The 15,758-nt window shown below is 34.2% G+C and overlaps 2 protein-coding genes across 11 annotated transcripts in view; one reads left to right on the top strand and one right to left on the bottom strand.

Annotated features, from left to right (window-relative positions):
• LOC143247132 (uncharacterized) overlaps window positions 1-1,469 on the bottom strand; it is a 27,263-nt gene extending 25,794 nt beyond the window's left edge. The window contains exon 1 of one of the 9 annotated variants that reach the window (XM_076494698.1): window positions 1,329-1,469. In XM_076494698.1, coding sequence (XP_076350813.1) covers window positions 1,329-1,382 — 54 coding nt within the window. In that variant the 5' untranslated portion in view covers window positions 1,383-1,469. Of the gene's footprint in view, window positions 1-282; window positions 412-539; window positions 648-703; window positions 918-954; window positions 1,184-1,328 lie in introns of those variants that run through there. The other 8 variants (XM_076494697.1, XM_076494703.1, XM_076494700.1 and 5 more) reach the window with 8 other exon arrangements.
• LOC143247133 (uncharacterized) lies at window positions 379-15,758 on the top strand. 2 transcript variants are annotated; one of them, XM_076494707.1, is made up of 3 exons: window positions 379-497; window positions 14,187-14,580; window positions 14,872-15,758. In XM_076494707.1, the coding sequence occupies exons 1-3, from the start codon at window positions 455-457 to the stop codon at window positions 14,975-14,977; spliced, it is 543 nt and encodes a 180-aa protein (XP_076350822.1). In that variant the 5' UTR covers window positions 379-454; the 3' UTR covers window positions 14,978-15,758. The 2 variants fall into 2 exon arrangements, with proteins under 2 accessions (XP_076350822.1, XP_076350823.1); XM_076494708.1 differs by lacking the exon at window positions 379-497 and adding an exon at window positions 13,339-13,457.

Genomic DNA, 15,758 nt, shown 5'->3' with positions numbered 1-15,758 from the left:
ATCCATGAAGTAAACAAAATCAACCACATAAATTAGTAACTGTGTCCAATGATACACTCTTTCTTAATATGTATTTATACAAAACAGTGTTATTATATTATAAAATCAAGACAACTGTCAATTTCATAAACAGCAGTAATCTTTAGCATAAACACTGTTATTGTAGTAACTAGTACTACTATTAGTATTAAATAAAAACTTAAACTAGTTACTATAAATAAATAATTGCTGGCTATTAAGGGATCTTGTGAATTAGTATCAATATCTAGATTTCCAACCTACCTGACAGCAAATGAATATCTACATTTTGACACTTCCCTTACAGTTACACAAACATCAACTCATTTCTTTACATTTCTGTACTATCGTTCCGTGAAATTACACTATACAGCATCTACCGTAAGACTAAAATAATTAAAAATAATTACAGTAATTGCTTTCTTACTCACGGTAGATGCTGTATAGTGTAATTTATGTATGCATAACTTTCGCTGAAGGTAAGTTAAATTAGTTAATACTCCTAAAAATAACAATATTACCATGTCATTTAGCAGATTGACTAAGTCACTCTAAAGAATTTACTTTGGAACTAAAACTTAGCCTACTTGTCTCCATATTTAAATTTCAACCATATTACTATTAAATGAAATGAACTCTTTCACGTTGTAAGTATTAATACTGTATATATGTATATAGAAATTACCATTAACAGTAGCACAATGCTGATATATAATTTACCACTAATCAATTTAGTGTATATTGAATTACTCGCAAATTATCGAGCGGAATTGAAATTTAACACACAAAGAATCCAATACGTTTCCCAAAGCTTTTCACAATCGTATTTTTCATTTTCCATGTTTGTACCGCACACGATATTTCAGTGTCATTTGTAGAATAGAAATTTACATATTTAAAAATAATAAGCACAGCAATTTTGGAAACTAAACGTACACGTTACCTCTGGTTTCAATTTATACATAATATTTTAATAACCATTCACTGAGCAATAATTCCATTACACAAAGGCCTAACTTACGAGTAACTGTCATTGGTGAAACCAATCGTACTATTATTAGACATTACTAATTTTTAGGTGAGATATTTGACTAAATAGTTTCATTCCTTTTTTCATTTTACTGTAGTAATGATAATTAACGTGAGTGTGTTATAATAATTTTGCCACTTTCTGTTGCTATAATGCTAGCAGAACTTTATAGTTGTTAAAATGCATATTTGAAATGTTTTCGGCAAATTGTTATGAGACACCAGATCTGTGTTTCTCAACCATCTCTCTCAGTGGCACATATGTATATCTGCGGACTTACCACGCTATAATCCGGCTTTCGATACTCGTGGTGGGAAGAGCACAGATAGCTCATTGTGTAACTTTGTTCTTAACTTCAAAGAATTTTCATTCATCAGTTTGCGGACTTGCGTCATTCTTTGGGTCTTCACAAAAATACAACAAAAAAACACAAAACGTAAGGAATATTCCTTTGTAAATATTAATGTTTTGTTGTATTTCATGTTTAACGTTGTTGTAGTACTTGCGTTGTAGTGTTCTGCAACAGTTAGCATGTCAGTGAGTTGGTCAACTGTGATATAAAAAAAATTAATAACTCGTTTGGCCTTATTGTAGAACACACAAACTTTTTTACACGTAAATGATCTTTCACCTTTCACCACACTAATTGGTAAAATTAATAAAATTCGTAGAGAAATAAACATAGTTGGAAAGCCCCTCCCCTGTGGTACAGTGGAATGTCTGCGGATTTACAACACTAGAAATCGGTTTTCGATATCCGTGATGGGCAGAGCATAAATAGCTCATGGTTTAGCTTTGTGATTACTTCAAACACATTGGAATTTCAAAATCCTCACTGATTTGGTATTCGCATATATACAATAAGATCTTATTTGAAGCTGAATTATCTGGTGTTTGAAAGGATATTAATTTACGTTATGCAGACAAACTTTTACCTCTAAATTTTTCTCTTTGATTGCTAGTGGAATAGTCTGACATTTTAAAAGAGGCAGAGGCAAATAATCTGGTTAACTAATGTGATGTTGCACAACTATGTCTGAAACAAACATACATTTTTCCAAGCATATGAAGGCCAAGTTGAGGATTTTTCTATCATACTTTAATATACCGCAGACGCGTGAACTTTTTAAGAAGATGGTTGATAACAAAACAAATTATTACATGCACTTGGGTGACTCATGTCTGATAAAAACAACAACAACAAAAATTAATAAAGATTTTTGAGGGGTATCGGGGATGTAACTATTCCTGAAATAGGGTGAAAGATGAATGACTAGGAAGTACAACTTTTTAAGAGTGATTGGTCAAGTCCGGAGGGAATTGCTAGAGAGAAGGAAAGAATGCTTAGGCCCTGTGTGGACTTTCAATGGATGAAAATGGTAATGCTAATCGGTATATTTCTGTTACCACATACAAAGGAATGTTTGAATGAACAAGAAGGTCTCCATTGTTTCAACATTCCATTTCTGACTTCATTCTATTAAAAAGTCAAACCGGACAATGAAAGTAAACTTAAAATTTATTTCAATGCTTTGAAAGAACTGTATGAATTCTACATGTAACGGATTTATTGTTATGCATTTATTTTAATACCTACGTTTGTTTCAATTTGATGCATGTGACATATATTGTTGGATGTGTATTGCGTAGAAGATTCTCGAGAGCATAAATTAACAATATATTTTTTTTTTTTTTGCGAAAACACTAGCGTGTCTTCAAATATTGTTGAATGTTCGAGAATCTCACCTGATAGGTATAAAAGATAGCCGAGAGACAGTTATAGAATATTTTTGGTCGCTACAATTAGTATACTACAAGCTTCGGAAGCTATAATTGTGATAAACGCTTACTAATCGAGAAACTACAAATATATGACCAGGAATGTTTATAGATTTTGAACATTACTAACTTCAGTGAATTAACTTCTGAGGTTAGTACTTCTACGAGAATATTAAATATCTTCCAGCACGTACCTTAAGCAAGATGTAACAATATAAACACAGAATTAATCTACTCTTCGCAGATCTGAACAGTCGTCAAAATATTTAGTTCCAGACCAGATAGAAGACTCATTATAGTTTCTAAATTTGTAAAACTCTTGTATATTAACCAGTATTTCAATAACTATTTGTAATAACCGTTATTATAAGTTGTATTCTTGTTTGTATATTAAAGTATCTTTGTTTTAAGAAAGAAAATTATGTGTATCACTCTTGTTGGTGAATATCATAAATTTCATACCTATCGAAATTCAATTAACTTCTCAATTAAAATTTAAATTTTCGGCTACTTGAAATCGTAATACGCAACGTAAGTAATATAATAAATCGGAGGCTTGTCCAAGATAAGTTACAATATGTAACATGCATTGTACTATTCCGTCTTATTGATGCGCCTTCAACTTTTAAGAGACTGATAGAACTTTTGATATTTTGAAGATTGCAATGGTCTAGATATCTCATATATGGAATGAAATACGAGGTCTGTTCATAAAATACGCGGACTGTTTGAATTGCGCGGCTCCAGTTGGTTCCAGGGGAATCCGTTTGGTGTCGCTATGTTCGCACAGATCAGCTGATTACGACGCCATTTCCCGATTGAAGATATCTTCATTTGTGTATTAGCTACGCAGTTTTAAGTGTAGTGCAAGTTTTTTGTTTGGCGGATTTCAGAATGAATGACTAGGAAGGAGCAACGACTTGCTGTGAAATTTTGTGTTAAACTTGGAAAATCTGCGACTGAAACTTTTGCTATGCTTAACACGGCTTACGGTGATGTTGCTATGAATCGTACGGCATGTTTTAAGTGGCATGAACGTTTTAAGGATGGTCGACAGTCCATTGAAGATGATGAGCGTCCTTGACGTCCTTCCACGTCAACTGACGACCCACACGTCGACAAAATCAACACCCTGGTGCGGGCAAATCGACGTCTGACTGTCAGGGAGCTTGCTGAAGAGTGTGGGATATCAGTTTGATCTTGTTACGAGATTTTGACCGAAAAATTGAAGATGCACCGCGTTGCTGCGAAATTTGTGCCTCATAACTCGTGAGTTTTTGGCCAAACACTCGATCACTGTTCTTCCCCACCCCCCTACTCACCTGACCTTGCTCCTTGCGATTTTTTATTGTTCCTCAAACTCAAAAGACCCTTGAAAAGAAGAAGATTTGAGACGATTCCCGAGATTAAGGCAAATGCGACGAAGGAGCTGGAGGACATTACAAAAGAAGCATACCAGGACTGTTTCAACGAGTGGAAACACCGTTGGGATAAGTGTGTGCGTTGGGGAGGAGAGTACTTTGAAGGGGTCCCAGACCTGTAACTTCTAAATAAAGTACATTTTGTTTTATGACGTCAGTCCGCATATTTTATGAACAGCCCTCGTATTGGCTTTTGTTCGCATATTTCATTCTGCGAATCAAAAAAGCAACCTTGAAATTGAAGTGTATATATATATATACACTGCTGGCCAAAATCTTAAGGCCAATGAACATAAAGAAAAAATATGCATTACTGCGTTGTTAGACTCAACCACTTATTTCAGTAGAGCTTCGAAAGATGAAAATAAGAAAAGGGAAAATAAAAATAAAAACTTTTTAGCATTTAATAGGGAAAACGTAAACAATATGAAATTAGCCTAAATACTAGCTGGTCAAAAGTTTAAGACCATACTGAAACGAAGCGTTGATCAGTAAACAGATAAAGAAATTTAGTCATTTGTGTTCAAGCAGTAGCGTTGTCAACATCTCCTGTGTTACATTGGGTAAAAACATGGCAAAGGCTAAAAAGCTGACAGAGTTTGAACATAGCAGAATTGTCGAGCTGCAAAAGCAAGGTCTCTCTTAATGTGTCATTGCTGTTGCAAATTTCTTAAAAGACCATGAGGGATACGGAAAAAGAATTTCAAGTGGTCAGCTCAAGAAAATTTCGCCGGCGTTGAGCAGGAGGATTCGACGGGTTGTTCGGCAAGACACCAACAGATCGTCGAACCAGATTAAGGCCCTTACGGACGCAGAATGCAACTCAAGAACAATAAGACGGCATATACGAGAGAAAGGCTTTAAAAACCGTAAACGTCTTCAAAGGTCGTGCCTGCTTCCCCACTACAAAACAGCTCAGTTAAATTTTACTCAGAAGCGCCAAACATGGGACGTAAAGAAACTGATGAGAAACAATTTAATCTCGATGATGCACATATCCCACAGGAGATATTTTCTACACGACACAGCGGAGGAGGGTCCATCATGATCTGGGGTGCTTTCTCCTTCCATAGAACAATGGAGCTTCAGGTTATACAGGGGCGTCAAACAGCGGCTGGCTACATTGGCATGTTGGAGAGATCATCTTTATTGACTGAAGGCCCTCGCTTGTGTGGATATGACTGAATCTTTCAGCAGGACAACGCTTAATCCACAATGCTCGCAGGACAAAGGACTTTTTCATTGCGAATAACCTGATTCTTTTGGACCACCCAGCATATTCGCCCAAACTGAACCCCATTGAAAATGTTTGGGGGTGGATGGCAAGGGAAGTCTATAGAAATGGACGTCATTTCCAAACAGTGCATGATCTTCGTGAAGTCATCTACACCACTTGGAATAATATTCCAGCAAGTCTTCTGCAAACGCTTATATCGACCATGCCAAAGCGAATGTTTGAAGTTATTCGCAATGACGGCTGTGCAACTCACTACTGAGACAGCTTGTTGGGTATTTCCTACCCTGTTTAGGACTTCTTTTTGGTATGGTTTTAAACTTTTGACCAGCTAGTATTTAGGCGAATTTCATAGTGTTCACATTTTCTCTATTAAATGCTAAAACGTTTTTATTTTTATTTTCCCTTTTTTAACTTTCATCTTTCGAAGCTCTACTCAAACAAGTGGTTGAGTCTAACAACGCAAAATGCATATTTTGTCTTTATGTTCATTGTTCTTAAGATTTTGGCCAGCAGAGTATTTATATCAGGTCATCCTTTAAGTAATGTCCGAAAATTTAATAAAGAAAGTGCATCATCATTTATAAACATGTATAAAAATGTTCAGACAAATAAAAAAAACTAATCCAACTGTGCTTTTTAGATCATTAATCAAATAAGTCCGGCCCGGCATGGCCAGGTGGATTATAGCGTTCGACTAGTAATTTGAGGGTCGCGGGCTCGAATCCCTCTCGCACCAAACATTCTCGCAATTTCAGCCGTTGGGGTGTTATAACGTGACGGTCAATCTCATAATCGTTGGTAAAAGAACAGCTCAAGAGTCGGCGATGGGTGGTGATGACCAACTGCCTTCCCTCTAGTCTTACACTGCTAAATTAGCGTAGATAGCCCTCATGTCGCTTTGCGCGAAATTCAAAAATATAACAAACAAATAAGTCCTTATAAAGATGGATGTGTCTGAGGAGCACATTAGGCATATAATGCTTTTAAAAGCTTAAAAAAGGCATTAGTGTAACAGAAACTACGCGAAACATTCAAGGTGTGTGTAGTACGGAGTCTCTCAATGAAAGAAAATGCCGAAGGTGTTTTCAGAAATTCAGATCAGGTGACTACAACTTAAGTAATGCGCCACGTTCAGGTCGTCCTGTTGAATTTAATGATTACTTGCTGCTGGCTGCACTTGATGAAGATTGTGCTATAACAGTTGAAGAACTTGCACAGAAGCTTAATTGAACCCATTCTACAGTTAACCATCATCTGCAACAGCTTGGAAATGTGTTAAAACTCGGAAAATGGGTCCCACATGCTTTGACAAAAGTCAATGTTAGAGCAAGAGTGGACATATGCACTTTTCTGTACTATCGTGAACAGATTAGTGACTGGGGATGAAAAAATGGATATTTTATATAAATGTTAAGCGCTGCAGACAATGGCTCAGTGCAGGTAAACTGGCTAAAGCACAGCCCAAAACTGACCTCCATCCTAGGAAAGTCTTGTTAAGCGTTTGGTGAGATATTGTTTGTGTGGTCCACTTTAAGTTGCTGCCATTCAGTGTAAGGATTACATCACACTTCTATTGCTAACAGTTAGAGCGCTTGAATGTTGCACTGAAAGAAAAGAGGCTTGCTTTGATCAATCGTAAAGGTGTTGTGTTACATTAGGATAATGCACGGCCCCATACAGCAAGGACCACATCTGCAAAGATTAAAGAGATAGACTGGGAAAAACTTCCGTATCTTCCTTATTCTCCAGACCTTGCCCCATCTGATTGTCATCTATTCTAAAGTTTGCAGAACTATCTTGATGGAAAAGAACTTGAAACACATGAAAATATCAAAACTACCCTCCCTGCATTCTTTTCCTCCAAACTTCAAGAATTTTATAGAAGTGGCATTTCAGAAGCTTGTGAATCATGGCAGGAAGTAATTAATAACGATGGAACATACATTATTGATTAAATAACATTAAAATCCTTTCTCTTTTTCTGAACCTAAAATCGGGCATTACTTAAGGGATGACCTGATACAAAAGAAGTTTGCTTGGTCGTACGGTTGACAGAAGTTGTTGTTCACTGATCGTGTGAAGACTAAGATTGTAATAGTCATGGAATATTGTTCCCTAGACGACAACAAGTGAGCAGTTTAAAAGTTTTTAAGTTTAGTATTTTGACATTAACATGCCTATAGAATTAACATGACCAAAGCGAACATTGGCACGTATTCTATCTACAACGTTCCCAAAGAATAGATTTTGATTGCACCTGTCCATTTAAAATATTCATCTTTATACTACCAGCTGAACGTCTTACCTATTAGAAACTGAATTGAACAAGCACTTTTAACCCAACTTTAACTTTATAAGATAAAATTTTTAACCTTCTTGTTATTTTATTTCTTTTTCAACTCGACTTATCAGAAGTTTTACGGCCAAGATGTTTCTATAGCTTTTAAGGAATACGTTGCTTTAGAGATGTTGATGAATGTTTTGGTTTACCCATCTTGCCACAAGTCGAACTAAAAACGCGGCCTGGCTAACTAATGAATAAATATTTGTTTTTAAATTATTATCAATGCTGTAAGTGTAACTGCAAGTTTGGCCATCAATTTTGATATTTTCCTTTAAGTCGCACATTAAGTCATTTTATTCACACCTAAAGTGTTTTTGATTAGATTGTAAATAGTGTTCAAACTACTGCTATATCTGCTTTATTGTCACTAACCTGAGCAACTATGGTTTAGAATGAAAGTCATCGTTAGCACTGGATGTAGCAGATACGGTGTAGATGGCCCGTTATTATACACTCTTTATTATCACTTTGAAGTTCTTAGTAATAATTAATTACTCTGACGTATTGACATTTATCTTCTAAACTAAAAATTTCTTATCTGTCCACATATAACTCATATATTATCTCAATACACTCTTGCTATCTTATAAAATAAAAAGTGTTTTACATAAATATATATATATATACAGTGTATCACATACCACGGGCCCATTCTTTGTGAATATATACATAAGTTCGTTTAAAGATATTTTTCATGATTTAAAATATTACATAATTCATCTATAAAGAATTTTATTATGTATTATATTGTACACTTCATCTGTATAGAATTTTGTTATTATGTCTTTTGTATTATATTACGACGTATTTTGAAACTACTGATGGTGAAGTATATAGCTTTATGTTTAAACTATGTGTTTTTCCGTGAAGTATGTTCGCCCGACACAAGGATAAAATACGATATATACGATATAAAACACAACGGGTTGTTTCTTTGGGTTTAAACTTTAAACTTAGTGAGGATGGGACAATCCGAAGGGAAAGAGGGGAAGGAGAGATGTATTTTGTGAAACACGTCAGGTACTTCCTTCTGTTTTACTTTCTAAAAGAAACACTTTTTTTTTTTCCCCCAAACACTTCCGCATCTATCCATATTGATGTGAATGTTTACGTACAATATGCAGATGATTGTTTCTAGACCACATTGAGTGTAATTTGAGTCTAGAGGCACGATTTCCTTCAAACTTCATATACTTTTGTAAATATACTAAAAATCACAGAAAATAAATGAGTGAAATATACAACCTTGTCTCAGACAGGAATATAGAAGTCTATAATCTAATTCTGTTTATCTAACATTTTGATATATAGCAATAAGACGTTTATACTCACTTCTCTAATACGTGTTTTAATATTTTATCACAGTAACTATTAATAGAATCAATGACTTGCATTAAACATCTTCATACAAACAAGAAGTGTGGCAAGACCAGCTTCGCATTGTATTAATGAGAATATATATCACCAAATGTAAGAGTAATACAAAATATTTTGTTCTGCTATGCTTTTACATTAAACAAAATACATGCAACTAAAAGCAAAAGTACCACAGAAAGCTTGTGTGTTTTATGCTGTTACTTTAAATATGAGCATATATAGAAATCGAAGTATAAGATAAATAGAAAAGTACTGTTTTTCTGTGTTACTACATGAAGTATTAGTATTACACGTTAACAAAACGAATAGTAGCACAGAAAGCTTTTTCAGGAAGTTTATGCACATCTGTACTACTGCGTTAAACGTCTTCGCGTTAGCAAAAAGAAGAATAACGCTGTTAGGTCTGAATAGTCTGGCGTTAGTGACTTAAATAAGTAACGTGATCAGTACAGAATCTTTACCGAGTAAGCTTGAAGACTTACGAAAGATGGAAACAACCTCAGATCTAGTTCTACAATAAAGGCTGCTATCTATTGTAGCAAATAAAGTACGCGTTTAAAGTGTATGTGTTAAGAAAGATTATTTATTGTGACTGCGCCTTTGTGTTGATTGATCTTTATTTTGCCCGAGTTTAGTTCGTAAGTGAATAGAAAAATATTTCACCATAAGTATTGTGACAAATTTCCTATTTTGCTTTGGAACCATCTAGCCATTCTTAGGGTAAGACAATGCTATCTGAAAATAAAACATTGCGAACAACAAACTGACAACATAAGGTGACAGACTTCTCATGATTATGCCATAAAAATTATTTGAAGAAAGTGGACAAACAGCTCTTTTTTTTTTTTGTCGTACCTGAGGCCCTTCTAATAATCCCACAGTTATACAGCTTTCATCTTGCAAATCAGTCCATCTTTAAGAGCTAGCCGAAATAATTCAGATCGGACAAGAAGGACTGAGACCATCTTTCTCCGAAGGCTACTTAAGTACTGAAGACAAGTGCCAGTGTCAATGAAATCCTAAACAATGCCTCCACGGAATGAATGTGAGGAAGGAGAACTAAAGTATATCTGCATGTATTCAGCAGGTATAGTTCTCAAGGATAATTACATCAAAAGATATTCTAAGGGGAAATAGAAATAAAACTAAATTATATAAATTCATAAATTTACTTTTCAAAAGTCCAATAAGTTATTTACGCATGAAAAGTGAAAGTTAGCTATTATTAGTAAAGAGTGTTCATACTACTTAAATGGTGGAAAACATTTGAGTCTAAACAAGGTATAAACTTCCAGGAAGACTGTTTTAACTAGTAATATTCTCAGCTAACAAACCTTGTTTTGAATAAAGCAGTTATTGATGTCACCAGGTGTTTGAATAGTGTCTGGAAAATAAGGTAATGACAGTGAAAAATGCCATCAGAAGGCTGAACAGTTATAAGGAGAAATATCATCCGGCATTTAAAGAGAGAAACCAAAACAGTGAAGAATATCACCAGGAAATTGAACAGTTGTTTAAAATCCAAAAATTATGTTACAAAGATGATTATTAGCACAATTATAACATAATTATTAGTTTATTTAGTTATTAGGAAAAAGCGATAAATGGATGAAACAAAACAATATATATATATATGTGTGTTTATAATTTAGCTTCAAATATGAGAAAAAAAACCTTAGAACTTTATACATGTTCTGAGCGCCCTTGTTGGCTCAGTGGCTGGTCAGTCGGCATATAACTTTAACAAGTGGTAAGAAAGGTATAGATAGCTTATTGTGTATCTTTGTGCTTTACAACAAACAAATAAAAGCATTCTAGACCGATCTTGACATCATGGTGGGCCTGGCATGACCAGGTGGTTAAGGCACTCGACTCGTAATCCGAGGGTCACGGGTTAGAATCCCCATCACACCAAACATGCTCGCCCTTTCAGCCGTCGGTACGTTATAATGTGGCTGTCAATCACACTATTCGTTGGTAAAAGAGTAGTCTAAGAGTTGGTGGTGGGTGGTGATGACGAGCTGCCTTCCTTCTAATCTTACACTGCTAAATTAGGGACGGCTAGCGCAGATAGCCCTCGTGTAGCTTTGCGCGAAATTAAAAAACAAACAAACCTGTGAAAATTTACAAGAATTTCACATCTAACTCACCACTGTTTTATCTATCCGCTTATTGCTTTCCCTGATAACTAAATAAACTGTTTATTTAGTAATAAAAGGTTGTATATTTTGCCAGTTGTTTTTACCTTAATTATTGAACTTCAGTTTCCCTATCGTGAATAAATTGCTCATTTAAACTCTTCTATAGGTACCTAAAGTGAAAGCTTACGAACAAGTTTTAAGCTGTTCATGATATAGATCTATGAATTTTTGCCACCAGAAAAGATGAATCTAATTTATTCAAAAAGTATCTTAATAAGTTTACCTTTTTAAAAAACGGTTTGGTTTTTGGCTATTAATGTTTTATTAATCTTTTTAACATTATTATCAGTATGCACATCTTTTTATTTTTTAGGGGGGGGAATTTAAAACAGTGTATATTTTAAATTCTTATACGTTTGTTGTTACCTAATTACTCTATCGAAAATTCAAGTCCGTCTTTCCGTCAGATTTCAAGTAAAACCACGCAGGCACCGTTTTATTAAAGATTTATTACAGTCTTTTGAATCACGACCTCTTTTATCTCCAACATTCGACTTTAGGAATCCTTTTGTCTATAAATCAGTAACATTTTGGAACTTCCCAATTTTATACTAATTTAAGTTGCATAAAGTGGCATGGGTTTCTAATCTTCATACTTTTGTTGTTTACTTTAAAAATATGTTTTATATGATAATAATAATTGTATATTAGTAATATTTTATATTAAAAACAAAACAGTACTATTTAACAAAACAATGCTCTTTTGTGGTTGTCGACTTTGAGTAAGTAAATATTAATATCGCTCAGTAGCTTTGATCAAAGAAATCTTCAATTTTAGAAAGCTCTACTGTCACCCGATTCCGATCTTGAGGAACCCATGACCGAAAAATAAACACAACCAGGATTATCAAAATTCTTTCAACATGTTATTTTTATAATTTTTATAACTTTACATACCTAATCCTCTATGTAACGTTAATGTATTACTTGTTTGCTTCATTATTATTTCAAATCCTTTCTCGGAAAGAGTAGTTATAAAAAGGGTTATCTTAATAAAACATATATCAAAACTATTTCTTACGCAAAAATCCACCAAATTGTATTTGAAGCACATAATTTTAAAAATCGTATGTGTTTATGGTTAATATAAACACTTTCAAAAGTTCCATTTTTGTGGCACAAATAGGAACGAGAAATATTGAGAATGTTTTCAATTTAAACTCGATAAAAACCAAACAAATGTAAATATTGGACCTTAACTTTGAGAAGGACGGTTGACAACTGCCGAGCGTAGTGAGGTGAAATTTATTTTTTGATAAAAAGTTCTGAGAAAGTTACTGGTTTTCTACTTTTAAATCAACAAAACTCCGCAAGTATTTCAATATAAGTTATTCAACATGTACCCATTGAAAATTTATAATCAGATTGTCTGGAATTTAATCATTCTACCCTGTGGGTTAAACTGAAATGTTGAACGTATTGTTATACAAAGCACTAGCCATCACTATGGCAACATACCATTCGGGCTTTATCATGCTTAGCTTATGATACTTTATTTGAGAAAAACCACTAACTCTTACATACCAAAATATTAACTATTTTACAGAAATGTGTTTTGCAAATAACTTTCCATGTTGAATTGTTAAAACATGTAGACAACTAATCATAGAAACTTTTCTATTTAATACACAACTAATTGTTTTGAAGATATTCCTCTCCCGACCATATGTCAATCCATTAACAGAAAAAGACATTTCTATTTCAAACAAAAGAAGTAAGCACTCTTATTATCAGCTATTCATTACACCACGACCCTCTTTAAACATAACTGGAACTGATTGCGAAAGGAATTTCTAAGATCAACATATTATTTAGAAGTATAAAAATAGTTGGTTTCGCTAGGTCTAAATGAAGAACCTTCAGTGGGGGAATGCTTATTTCGACATGAGCATCTGTTACAAAACAACATTCACTAGCTGTTATTTCACAATGAACCCCTGGGGTTCCCACTTTCATATATATATATATATATTGCGGTCAAGGATCGAAGAGAACTTGAATTTCAAGATTTGGAAATAAGGAATAATATAAAGAAAATATTTACGTCTCGGTTCGTATATTTACTATGTGTATATAATTCTATGTATACATGGTTGCAATACAATATTTTTTTTTACTTTAACCTCCTACTTATTGTAGTAGCTGCACATCTTTGTAATTTATAAATTAGATAAACTTTTGCCGTTTTTGGTAGTAAATATGATATACAGATTATATCGAGAGGCCTGGCGGTTAGGGTATTTGTCTTGAAGAGTGTGGGTCGCGAATTCGCATATCATCACCAAGCATGTTCACTCTTTCAACCCTGAAAGCGTTATATTGTGATGACCAATCCAACCATTCGATTGGAGTACCTCAGGAATGGGTAATAGATGGTTTTAACTAGCTGCATTCCCTCTTGTCTGTCACTTAGAAATTTGAGACAACCTAGCGCAAACAACCCTAAATTACTTTTACGCAAAATTCCTAAAACAAGTAAACTAAAGTCTCTGTAGCAGCGAGTTACGGCCTTGATCTCTAACTACCTTCTCTCTCTGTGACTGTCATATCATAATGAAATTCAACAAACAAATTGAACATTTTATCGAAAGATGAGTTCCAAAATAGTTACACTTTACATTTCATTATAATTGAAAGACTTAAACTGATCATAAGGTGAGTGCCTGTTCTTAATTACATATTAAATATGGAAGTAACTCTCTATGTAAAGTATTTGTTCGAATCATTTACATTGTTGCACTTTTTATCTATTAACAGTATTGTGTTTCCTATTTTACAGTACTGGAAAACAACATTGAAAAAATGAAGGGTATTTCTGAAATTGCTATAATGATGTGCTTTGTAGCTTCAGAAGTTTCTGCCCAAAGACATGGGCTTTCTATCTGGCAATCACGTGGATGGTGGGGTTCAAACAAAAATAGACAACCTGTTACTGCAATAAGAAGTCCTCGCCCATTCCCACTTGTCCGTTTTAAAAGAGGTATAGAGGAATCATCTGATGGGAAGAAGATGGAACAGTCAGTGGCCATCAGTGCATTACCTGCATACTCCACTTTCTTGGACACTAGGAGTAGAAATAACAAAAAAAACTGTATCGCTCGACTTTTATGTGCCATGGGGGTGGATGGAATCCTATACAATTACTTTAGTCATAATTTGATAAATTTGCTTGGGTAAGTGAATCAATAGATATATATATATATACACACACACCTAAAATGGCTGAAAGTTGCACTACTATTGGTTGGTGTTTCTATGCAAAGTATTTCATGTATAATGTATCCATAAAAGTAACATTGCTATTGTGGTTTCATTATTGAAGGCAAAGTACTCAAAGTTAAGTATTAAATGTTTCTTTTCTCATGAGTTATGTCATCCTGCTATTCACGCATGTCTTAGAATTATCATATTTGTGTTTATTGCATAAAGTGATAACGTATATTTAATGTTTTACTTGATTCCAGGGTTGAAGAAGACGACACGTCTGTTTTAAAGAATGCCTTTAAATTGGGCATGACACACAAGAGCTGGATGCTATGTAGAAACATGTACGGAAGTTGCAACTCTTAGGCCAGTCACGTAATCTGCAAATCTTACATTGCAGTCACAATTAAGCCGCATGTCACTTTTGGCTATAAGTAACGTAACTGTTAACTCGCGACGCCTATCACATGACTCACTTGAAGTCAGTTTCTCAATAGACTTAATCATAGGAACTGGCATTGTAGAAGTATCACACCCCTCCCTGTACATTTTGACGGATTTGTATTTTTCCCTAACTTGAATTTTTAACCCAAAATAATGACTCGCTACACACACACATATTTTCTGTAATGGTTTTAGGAGTTGTACATAAAGAGTAAAAAAAAAACAAGTTTAAAATGTTAAGGTGAAAAATTAAGGGATCCTGTACATTAACCATTTAGCTGCTTGTTTTAACACTAATTTCACTTCTTTTTTTTTTAATTTCTCGTCATACCTTGACAACCACTGTTTTAAAACATGCCCCAGTGGGTAAACTAATTATAAGCAAATTGTTATATAAACTGTCTTTTTCACAGAGTTTAATTCATTTTCCGTTTTGTAGCCATCTCAACCCATTGAACTTAAGTTAATTAGTTTTCAGTCATAAGATAATTTTGTTCCTGTTTCGTCTCTTATTGCTCCTCATCTCTAGCCTGTTAGTGATTTTGTAAACATACTTGTACGTTGATAGAAAGTATAGCAAACGTTAAGGCTAAATACCTATTAGCTTTTATGATATATATGGTGTCAGTGATTTTTTGCCTTATCTGTTTTATTTGTTCTGTTGTTAATGTACGAGTAATAAATGTCTGTTCTTAACATCCCA

The sequence above is a fragment of the Tachypleus tridentatus genome, chromosome 3 (assembly GCF_004210375.1).
Source record: "Tachypleus tridentatus isolate NWPU-2018 chromosome 3, ASM421037v1, whole genome shotgun sequence".
NCBI classification, from domain to species: Eukaryota; Metazoa; Arthropoda; class Merostomata; order Xiphosura; family Limulidae; genus Tachypleus; species Tachypleus tridentatus.
The sequence above is the reverse complement of the archived record's forward strand: the minus strand, read 5'-3'. Positions and strand labels throughout refer to the sequence as shown.